This window comes from Myxocyprinus asiaticus, chromosome 30, assembly GCF_019703515.2.
Source record: "Myxocyprinus asiaticus isolate MX2 ecotype Aquarium Trade chromosome 30, UBuf_Myxa_2, whole genome shotgun sequence".
In the NCBI taxonomy this organism is placed as follows: Eukaryota; Metazoa; Chordata; class Actinopteri; order Cypriniformes; family Catostomidae; genus Myxocyprinus; species Myxocyprinus asiaticus.
The window spans coordinates 18,924,519-18,936,489 of record NC_059373.1 but is presented as its reverse complement, the minus strand read 5'-3'; the positions used below and the strand labels follow the sequence as shown (position 1 = coordinate 18,936,489).

Sequence of the window (11,971 nt, the reverse complement as noted above, 5' to 3'; positions counted from 1 at the left end):
AACTTGTTTTGAACCCGGAATATTCCTTTAAATCTTGTTAAGCAGTTTTAAATCCATGTGTAACCTCAACTTGAAAGAGACATTTAATGTATTTACATAGCAATTTTTTCTTTCTCTAAAAACAATTATGTGTTAGTTTCTGTTGCACCAGAGTAAGAGAACTAAGAAAAAAAAAAAAAGTGTTGAATAATAAGTTGGAAAAAAATTAAGATAAAAAAGCCAAACAATATTTTTGGTGTGGGAAACACATTGCTGACCAGTTGTGTTCTTCCGAGCACAGCGGAAGTGAGGGCCTGTGAGGTCTAACCAGTGTTGCTGATGTGTGTGTATTTTTAAGTTCTGCTAATGTCTTTCTGTGGCTGTTCAGTCTTAGATGACACAGAGGTTTCTGGGACGTGAGTGAATGTGTCCTCTGTGTGTATGTATTTATTTGTAAAGAGCTCAAAGTTTTCCAGGATTGCTTCACAACATTTGCTGACCTGTTTGCACCCATGCACCACAGGAAGACAAGAAGCTGTTTATGTCTTTCAATAGAATTGTCTTAGCAGTGACATTTAGCACTCAAAGAAGTGTGTGCATGTCTCCTTTGAGACTGGTGACCTTCCCCAGCTGCTGTGTGTCCACAGAATTCCATTCTGGAGGTTTGGGACTGTTGTGTACCACTCAGTCTTTGTGATAATTACAGGAGTTAGGAGGAGGGGGCTCTGTTTGTTTGTGAGTGGACCCTGAATGATTCTCTCCAATGAAACTTCTGAAGTTATTTCTATGGAGTTGCTATGGGTGCATGACCTGCAGATATATATGTGGGGTTACATAGATTTGAATTTAAGAACACCTGTATAAGTGCAACTTGGCTAGTTCTTATCGTGTGATGTAATTTCTCATCTTGAATTCCAAGAGAAACATACAGAAACCCCATAATAACCCCATTAATAGCTGTTAAATAATTACATGAAAATAATTTACTAGTATGGGTTTTCAAATTATCAAGGATGATCATATCTGCCTTTAAAATTGCCAAGCAAACTATTATACTGCTTAGCAGAAAAGAACAGAGAAAACCCCTGAATGCCCCCCTGAAATTGTTTATGCTACGGATAAATCTGGTTTACAGTGAGGCACTTACAATGGAAGTGAATGGAGCCAATGAACTTTCAAAAATATAGCCACAAGACATAAACAATATGAGTGTTAACATGATATTAGTGTGATAACACTGCATACTAACCTTTTGTGTGTAAAGTTATATCCAATTTTACAACATCGTTGCCATGACAACGTGCACCCTGAACCCTAAAATGACTGTAATCATGAAGGTTTAAACAACTTCACAACTCAAATAATGCATGACAGAAGAATAAAAGTGCTTCTATTAAATTACTTCAGATTTCTACCTTTAAACTCTCCAAAAATTGAACCTTATTCAATTCCATTGTAAGTGCCTCACTGTAACCTTGATTTCTGCCTCTTTTTTTTTTTTTTTTTTTTTTTTAAGAAAAGTTGAGATGAGTCAAAATTATTTTTTTAATTAGTTAATTATGTATCATTTACATAATTTAGTGAATTATATCACAAATGCTGCCAATTGAGCTTTACTTAACCCGGAATGCACCTTTGATTAGTTGCATTATTGTTCTTAAAAAGGATTCAATCCTTTCTCATTTCAGTCTCCCAGAATATAATGGAAAGGTGTGTCTGAACTAACTTAATGCCTGGTGAAAGCTAGATCTGATCTGGACAGCCATTAAAATACCTTCTGAGATTCTGAGAAATAGCTTTCCGAGCTCCGCAAACTTCCACTTAATTTCTTCTGAAAGTAAGTGGAAAGGAACATCTAAAAAGTTTTAAATTATGAATTCATCGGTATGTTTTTCTTCTGGGTTTTATTATTCTCTCTGATCCATAGAAATTTCTAAATTAATTTGAAAGTGTTAAGTATTAGTGGTTGATGAATGTGCAATGAAATGTCCTTATGTTTAAAAGAAAAAACAAAGGGTTCACCACAAAAGGGAACAAAGCAGAGGGCTTAAGAGGCAGCGGCACAGGAATAATGCATTCTAAAGTTGCTCTAAAGCATAGCATAGCAGGAGCCATTAGGACGGCTTGCATAAAATCACATAATCTAAATGCAAGGTATTGATTGTTGATGTTGCTCTTCTCTGCTTCAAGGCTGCCACAGTCTGATCTAACATCAACCATCAACACCATAACTTAGCCACCAAACTTTTGTAAGCATAGTTTAGTGAAGTAACACTGATTGGCTTACTATACTTGTTACTAATGTCTTTAATATTAGGTGACACATACAAACAATATTTACATTTGCTGACACATGTCTAGTTTGGTCTAGAGCTTAGAACATACAGCACATGCCCAGCACCTGTTCAAGAGTGTTAAACTTGACTTTGACATCAACAAGATGGCCTTTTCATTGATTCACTGAAAGTGACTGGCTTCATGTTTTCACTGAATTACATTGATCTAACATTAGCATTGATCCAATATGTTGGCAAAAAAAGGTTTGATACGTTTCCATGAGAATGCAACTCAGTTTTGAAAATTATTCATCAAAAAAAAAAAAAATTTTGCACTTTCTGATGGATAATTTTTTTTATTTTTTTTTTAGCCTGTCTGAAACAAACCTCAGTGTAGAGTCTATGTCCATCAATTTAGCTGTAGATCTTAAAAGAAAGAAAAGATGTGACTTGCCCCTGGGAAAAACAAAAAACATAACCCCTTCAGCTAAATTTGGTGTCGGTGTCAGCCATCCCTCCCTCTCCTCTCGTCTCTCTCGCGCTCTCTTTGAAGCAACATAGCGCTCCGTACAGCACGCGCCCGTTACGCACTCGCTCAGTCCACACCGTTGCGCATCTTTAGCGGGATTCTATAACATGTCACGGACTTTTGGGACAGTCTTAAAATGATATCGGCACGACTTTGAATTTATCTCTCGCGGACCCGCTGCGCTCCTCCCCAAAGAACCGGAATCAGCGCTGCGCTCTGGAGAGGGCAAGAGAGGAGAACCGAGGGGCATGCCGCTTACTTTTAAACATTTATTTCGTGTGCATAGATAGTATTTGTGAGGGGAAACGTGTATTATGGGATGTGTTCCAAAACTTTTGAGTGATTTGAAGTGGCTCACCATAAAGTGCTCATTGTCCAGCTACGATTTAAGATGCCACAGAATATTGAGCTGAAATATTTACAACAATGTGGAAGGCTTTAATGGATTTGTCTATGTGATTAGCGATGCTAAAATGAAATTATAAACACAAATAACATGTAGACGCACCAAGATCTGAGGCTTCTCAAGAACATCACATTAGAAAGCGACTGGACAGGACTTGTTTTGGAGGTTGTTAGAATGAGCTTGTTACATTTCAAAGGGATTCAGTGGCTTTTATCCTAATTAGTTCTTTAATTTAACGTTGACTATTAGTAATTAAAATAGGCTATTGTTTTCATTATTCTACTGATTACAACAATAATGATTTTTATTGTTTGGCAATTTGTGGTGTGATAGAGTGAGTTTTGCTGTAGCTCTACGGTGCATTAGTTTTGTTTGGGTGGTGTGAGTACAATAATGTTGGGTAGTCCGTCAAATAACGGAGGCATTAGAATACTGGTTCCCCCGGCAACCAGTGACGACAGGCGGGTTGAGTTTGTGGCCCTCGCAGCTGTTCACACTGAAAGAAGCGAAACGTCATCTCCAGAGCGGGGACACCCTTCTCATCGTACCGGCTTACTGGGTACACCTCTGCCGGTGCCACCGGGACCGAGGGCGACTCCTTCTGCCTCCAGCAAACGCTACAGAAAGTTACAAAACTGCCTGTACAACGTGCTCGAGAGACCCAGAGGATGGGCATTTATCTATCACGCCTTCATGTAAGTCACCCGCATAGAAACTGTACGTGAACTATTGCTTGGATGTTATGAGATGTGCTTTTTTTGTTTTACATTCACTCGATCTTTGAGAAAGTCTTAAGCTAAGCAGGAAGCAATTTTGATTAATTACATCAGAGAAACATTTAACGACTGCAATGTAATTTGCACGCGCAAATGGCCTATTACTGAACGGCGCACCTGCCGCGCGCTCACCTGGAGTAAGTGACAATCTCTAATTCTCAACTAGCTGAGTCGAGATATTTGCTTATTATCTGACCCTTCCAATAGACCATACCATTTGAATTTGAGCCAAAATTGATTTTAATCTCTCAAAATTGGATTAAATTCCCATGCTACATTCTTTTAACAAATCAGGTTTGCTTGCATTATGATTTACAGATTCTGTGCATGCATCCCTCTTAAAAATCTTGCAAAATATCGTAACATAACATAAGTCAGTCAAGTAAAAGATCAAAAAACAATTTCTGAGGTTTTTGTGAGATTTTCCTTCTTGATTTTAAAACAGCGGTTCACCCCAGTGTAGTTTAGACAAGTGTAACCGTCTCTAAGCCGTCTCTAAATTTGTTTACATCTATGCAGAGCACTCTGTCCTTCTCTCTCTCTCTCTCTCTCTCTCTCTCTCTCTCTAACACACACACACACACACACACACACACACACACACACACACACACACACACACACACAACACAAAACTCAATATTTGTGTTATATGCTTAATTTTCTCAATGCATCTTCGATGCATTGCATAATTTAAAAGTTTTGTTAATAAATTCAGCAGGCTTACTTCATGAATGTGAAACCAAACCTTGCGTTTCTTGAATTTAAGCAGATGGAGGGCTATATTTGGGGCCTATAAAATGCGAAGACAGAAACTAATAATAAAAGTGATATTGTTAATATATTTTACATTTGTCTTTTTGAAAATGGTAATTTATTAATTAATTATTATTATTATTATTATTATTATTATTTTATTTATAGTTTTAACAGTGGTACAGTGTAACAAGACCATAGTAAACGCATGGAAGCATGGATCATCTTCACTACCATGGTTAGATGTAACATGATTTCTATAAAACAAACTATGGCATTTTTGTAATTATAAAAGTAGACCTACTCTAAACACATGAAAAAACAATAAATCCAAAATATAAATAGTTATAAGTTGTAACAAAAATGTATTATATTCCCTCACTCCCCTAATGTAGCCTATGACAAATGTAGAGCTGAAGTAGCTCTCTAATGCTCTATAGCTCTATAAATAATATTTATTTATTATCTATTTCTACTTAAAGTACAGTTAGGCTACTATACTAAATTCAAGGGTGGTCATGTAGAATTCTGTGCTGAATTCAAATGGTTTCCGCTTCTCACGTCTTGTGCCTCATTCTCTCAAAGATGCAAGTTTAAGAGCTTGAGGTTTAAGAACTTTGCGTTCACGCTGCTCTGTCCATTGAGCCGTATCTATCTACAGAGCCATACAGGTGCATTTGCCGAGGTTGTGCCACTGCCTGTGTATTTGACGCTGCTAAACCAGATACTTCAGATGCATCACTGGACTTCAAAATCAGATGAATCACGGTACAATTGCATACCAACCTAATTGAAAACCAATTGATATACTCCAAGTCTAGATAAACATTTTAATGCAAAGAGGAACTTGATGATAGATTTGATCATTATGACTGATAAACTGATAATTTTTTGTTATAATTATTATTATTTTTCCCCTTTTCTCCCAATTTGGAATGCCCAAGTCCTACTACTTAGTAGATCCTTGTGGTGGCACGGTTACTCCCCTCAATCCAGGTGGTGGAGGACAAGTCTCAGTTGCCTCCGCTTCTGAGAGTCAATCCACGTATCTTATATCGTGGCTTGTTGAACACGTTGCCACGGAGACATAGCCCATGTGGAGGCTTCATGCCATCCACCGCGGCATCCACGCTCAACTCACCACGCGCCCCACCGAGAACAAACCACATTATAGCGACCAAGAGGAGGTTACCCCATGTGACTCTACCCTCCCTAGCAACCGGGCCAATTTGGTTGTTTAGGAGACCTGGCTGGAGTCACTCAGCACGCCCTGGGATTCGAACTAGCGAACTCCTGGGATGGTAGCCAGCATCTTTTACCATTGAGCTACCCAGGCCCAACATTATTAAATGTTTTATTCACTGTTGCAAATGGTGTTGCCAACTTAAAGGGCCAAGAATGTGTTTGAAGTCAACTGGGTTTTTTTGCACCACCATGCTAACTTTGACATTTGTTTATTCGTAGTTATTTATTAGACTACTTCTCTTTGGTTGAGGGTCCCGACTGGCTTCCATTCTGAAATAATACACCCCTAACAATTAGCTGTGTGATGTGGCACATATATCATTGTACTGGACTGGTCAGGATTTGTCCCCTGCAGTTAAATATTCATCAGTTTTAGACTGCATAGCAAGTCCGACAGATACTTTATAAATGTCTACGAGTAAGAGTGTAAATCCAGCCCTGTGTAAAGTAGGCAGGTGGTGAATGATGGCGACACTCCAAAGGCTTTTAAATCAGTGTTGAACAGCGTGTGCATTGCTTATTTTTGATTATATTGACATTTCAACATATTACCATATCTCTCTTGTAATTTGATTTCTTATAAAAAATTTTTTTTGGCCCATTTATTAATATTAAACCCATAGTTAAAAGGAGCGATGGCATCAGTTCCATTCCCTTCTTACAGTTCTTTCCTCATCCAGGGCAGAAGGGAACTTATCAGGATCTCTCATACCTCCGCTTCTCCCTCATTCAAAACCAAAACACAGGCCGAATCAGAATAAATTCACTGATCTCCTAATGAGTGGTTTTAGTTTCCACACCCAATCCAATTGCAAAAAACAACACGTAATCGCACAGCTTCAGTGTAAACAATTTCAGACACATGACGTAATGAGGCACAAATCACATTAATCATCTTTTTAATGTACTTTAATTGACATATGTTAGTAATGTTCACTAACTAAGCCTAGGGTCAGCAACTCTTTCCATACGCATATGGAAATTCTGTCGTACCCATTGTCTTCTGTGAAACATAAAAGGAAATGTTAGGCAGAATGTTAGAGACCTACAGCCTCAGTAACCATTCACTTTCATTGTATAAAAAAAGATGCTATGAAAGTGAATGGTTACTGAAGCTTGCATTCTGTCTAAGAACTCCTTTTGTGTTCCATGGAAGAGTGAAAGTAAATTTGGGAACAAAATGAGGCTGATAAAATAATGGCAAAAATTTAATTTTTGGGTGAATTATTATTTTAAGTACCTTTTGTGCCTTTTCATATCATAACCTTTAAAAATGTTGTTTTTTGGTCAGTCTGGTTAAAAGACCCTTTGTCCATGGCCAGAAGTTGTTTGGCATGGTGTGCTTCACCCCTGTGTAGTTTAGACAAGTATAACCATCTCTAAGCCACTGCCACCAGTTGTTTACATCTATGCAGATTTACATCTATTACATCTCTCTCTCTCTCTCTCTCTCTCTCTCTCTCTCACGCACACACACACACACACACACACACACACACACACACACACACACACACACATACACACACACACACACGCATGTACACACACTCACACCTAATTATGTATATACTGTAGAATCCAAACAGTATATTTAAAACTGCATTTATGTTCTGTTTAAAATAAGTATAGCTGACAAACAAATTGTTAGTTGTTTTGGAAAATGAAACTAAGAAGTTTAGGAAAATATTACAGTGCTTGGAAGTCTTCTGCTATAAGAGCTGTTACTGTAAAACTGAACTGAAGAAGCAAGGTAAAAAAGCTAAGGAGCAACATTCTTGTCCCAGTGCATGGAATACAATAATGATTTATTGATGGTACCTTAAGATTCAAGGTTATGTCCATTGAGGTCTCTCAAGTTTCAGACACCCAGTGTCTAATTCTCTGAACCGTTTCTATTAGAGCCAGGGCATGTTGCCTGGCAGAATGCATGTAATGCAATGGTCTGTGTAGTTCATGAGCATAGAAAGAATCTGAAAAAAGAGGGAAGACACAATATAAAACGTTTTAGCTTTGTTAATGAATATTAGTTATGTAACTTGACATATGCCTAGTAGTCTTAACTGATTTGCTGAAAGGGAGACGTTGGTAAATTGGCGCTAGCCATTGTAGGATTACTTCATACACATTAATTTTCTCCAATGCCGAACTCAATCTGATCACACTGTAAATTCGGCAACAGTAGTCGAAATTGGCCGAAGCTGGAAGTGTTGTTGAATGTATTGGCAAATGTTAGATTCAGTTTCTGGGTGAAATGTCCACAGAGTGGCGCCAAAAGCGAGTTGTATTAATACAGTCAACAGGAATGCATTTTAATAACTGTACCCACTAACCCAAACCCCAACCCTAAACCTAACTGTCAGTGGAGTACAAATGTAATTTTAGAGCAAAAATGCAACTTTCAAATCACACTCGCCATTCTTTATGTGAATACAGTTACTTCCTAGTTCCCTTGGGACCAGAACTCGTGTCTCAGAAGGGCTTTTCACACTTGAAATCGTTAACCCCGGGTTATTCTAAACCCCGTGTAAATAGAATCCTGGGTAAACCTTATTTATGTTTCAGACTGTTCATTCATGTTCCGATGTTTCACACTGAATATCCGTAAACCCCAGGTTAACGTTCTTATTTGCATATTTACGGTGTCAATAACAATGATTGGACGAATACAGCTTGCAACGGACACGCAACCTGTCAATGGAGCTGCTCTGCTCTTCTGTGGAAATTTCGCCAAGCAATTCAGCTCTGTTTGTCTTTCGTCTTTTTAAATATGTCTTAAAACATGGAATACTGTTTCTTCATCACGGCAGTTATTGCTTTTCCACCACTGTTCGACACTTTACCGGTTTCCCTCAGACAGAGAACTTAACTGCCAATAGTCTCTGAAATAGCGCATGAAAGTTTCAGCAACAGTACAAAGCGCATGAATATTTAATGAGGTAAGTACTGAGGCTTTATATGATTGATTGTTTGTTGCTAAACAACTTTCTTAAACATTCTAAAACCACATCGTTTCACACTGTATACCTTTGGCACCGCAACACAGTGCAGGATTTTATAACACCATTTCAAAATTACAAGTGGGAAATGTTGCTTTACCCGGGGTTAAAATCTGAGTTTAGAATGAAGATTACCCAGGGTTAAGCGCAGTGTGAAAAGCCCTAGTGGTTGCTCATGCAGTGAATTACCCCGATTTGTAAAAAATTAACCTGATTTCGCGTTGCATGTAAACACCTTTACCGGCATTCTTACTGGCTTATCCAGTGTACGCAAGTGTTGTGTGCTTGCCTCTTCCAGGTTTGAAGTCAAAAGCAGAGAATATCTTGATTATTTCAAATCTCATGTGAACACGGTTTTCTTGCTTTGTTGGATTTTTATATAAGCTGATTTATGGGACTGATTAGTGTATTGGTGTGCATTTAAACGGGCTCTTGTTCTGTACATTCCTTATGACAAATTTAAGTTAGTAGTTGATAAGACACTTCATCTGGAGTCTCTTAAATGTCTGAATTAGCAAAGGTATAGACCCTGCATTTTAAACTGTAGATTAGAAACATACTGCATAGCTCAGGGAAATTAAATTGCACATTGATCATTAAATTGAGACTGCAATTAAGTGTGAGGTATAATGTCATGATCGCTTAATTAGCTCTGCCCTGCTGAGGCAGCTGGAGGCAATGTGTTTCTCTCAGGGTGCCTCGTTTTTTGGCAAGGCTGTTGTGAAGAGTGGTAAAGTACAGCTCAGAAAAGCTTTTTCATTCTGATTTCCCACCCAACACACTCTCTCAGCTTTTCACCTTCTAAAATCCAGCAGTTAAACAACATTTACAAAGCAGTTCTGTTTTAGGGTGCCTAAATACAGTTACGTTCACACACAGTTAAGGTATAACCAAGAGTAACACCCACATCCTATTTTCAGGACTATGTGAACGAAACCATACTGACTGGACAACTAGTTGTCTTTCATATCATACAGCTGTGATAGCCACTCTGCACTGCACACATCCTAGAATAATGCTTTTCTCTACACTAAAAAGCGTAAAAGAATATAAAGCTGCTGTTGGTTAATTAAGATTTCACAGATGAGCTTTGTCTCGATTGGATTTATTTAATAATGTCATGATAAGACTTTCTGGTGTTATAGACAACCTGGTCTCATAGAATCACATTACTATACCTATATTTTAGCTAAATTATTTTTACGTGGCTTGATATACATACCACATCATTTTCTTGGTGAAATGAAATTAGAGGCTTAGCAGTAAAAATTAATTTATGCACTTTCACACAAATCGTGAGTTTCTCACACAGTGCTATCTTATGTTATCTAAACACTGTTATTAATGCGCTTGACTTGTAAGGCATTATACTGTGTATAATGTTTGATATACATAACCAACTAAGTTTACTTGCATGTTCGTGCATGAACAAACTGTCCACATGCAACGCAAAGGAATGGGGTATGAGTCCTGAAGAGCATACGTGTTGACATGTGAAGCGAAAGTGTCATAAAAGCACCACACAATGATGTGGTTGCGTCAGCATTTGCATTTCATGTCACATTTGCTTGTTCTGACACTATTGGTTAGGTTTAGGTTTAAAGTTTAGGGTAGGGAGGTTAGGTTTTGTTGATTTTAAACTCGAGAGAGTATTAACCTTAAAAAACTCTGAACCTCTGTTTGGGAGAACATTTAATTTGCTTTTAGCCCCACACAGTGGACATTTCACCTCGGAACTGTCGCAATATGTGTAAGGAAACACATAATATCATTTTGCAAAAATGTTTTTACAGCCACGTAATTTTCATGAGTTCAGGCTGGTTATGGAAGATGCCATCTTTGATATTTATGTCACTATGCTTACAGATGTTATTCATGGCTATATGGCGAGAATAAAAAGGGTCTTGAATTTGGTAATTTGCTCATATAGGCACTATCTGAGCCACTCGAAAGCCATGGTTTGAACAGGAAAATTTGAGAGTCACTCCTGTTATAAATACAGTTGTTAATCCCAACACTGACTGTGTGAATGCAGCTTTCAATTCTCACACATTTTATACATGCCCTCCAATGTGAGATTGCCAATGTTTTGGCTAAAGCCTCAGCTGTGCAAGAAGTCGTGTCTCTGGGAGCAGAACAAAATGCATTATTCTGTCTGTTGAGATGGGTGAAATGGAGTCGTTAAAAGCAAATCAGACAGGGACGACTTCCTCTATTGTGAAACTGAGCCATTACAAGGACACAAGAAGAAATTTTGATGTTGAAAGAATCTCTCCTCAAAAACGCTGGTAGCCTGTAAAAAGTTTCTTCCTTTTAAAGACCCCATGAAATCTCTTGACGAGATTTTTGTGCTGTTTTGTAACTATTGAAACAAAGTTAAAGAATAATATATATTATTCCATGATAAACATTTCAAACATTGTTATCACAAGATATGATGCATGTTTAAAGTAATTCAGTTGTCATCTTGGAAATAAAGTGGCTTTTTTGCATTTTAAAATACAGTATTTGCATTTTCGGATACAGTACTGTATTCCACACGGTAAGCTCTGTTGTTTACTGCACATTTGGCGCAAAAAGTAAGTATGGTAGCATACTATTCCAAGCATAGTTAGTTTGTTGTATGGGATATTAGGGGAGGGACGTTCTAAATTTTAGAGAACATTGGATTGGACAAAAATCTGTGTAGTGCAGCATGAGTCATCAGAAATGTTTGTCCATTTTCCCAGAGGGGAAAGACTTTAAATTTATATTATTAAATAAAATATATATTAGCTAAAAGTGAATTTTATCAAGTTTTATGAGTACACTATCATATAGATGGCTTCAAAACTAATAGACATGGACTAACAGCAGTGGCGGCTGGTCCATAGGCCTGGCACCGCCCCACCTGGTGGAAAGTGGTTTTTTTTATTTATTTTTTTTAAATAAACATTTCTCAAGTAATTTTGTAAAACTTATTTTAAGTATGTGTGTGTTTAAAATGCATAACAACGTGTAATATA

The 11,971-nt window shown here is 37.7% G+C and overlaps 1 protein-coding gene across 3 annotated transcripts in view; it reads left to right on the top strand.

The window, feature by feature from the left end:
• The first annotated feature begins 2,726 nt into the window (after positions 1 to 2,726).
• The window catches only part of LOC127421311 (potassium voltage-gated channel subfamily KQT member 4-like), a 121,691-nt gene continuing 112,446 nt past the window's right edge, over positions 2,727 to 11,971 (top strand). For 2 of the 3 annotated variants that reach the window (XM_051664298.1, XM_051664297.1), the window contains exon 1: positions 2,727 to 3,885. In XM_051664298.1, the coding sequence (XP_051520258.1) occupies positions 3,584 to 3,885 (302 nt within the window). In that variant the 5' untranslated portion in view covers positions 2,727 to 3,583. The other variant, XM_051664299.1, reaches the window with a different exon arrangement.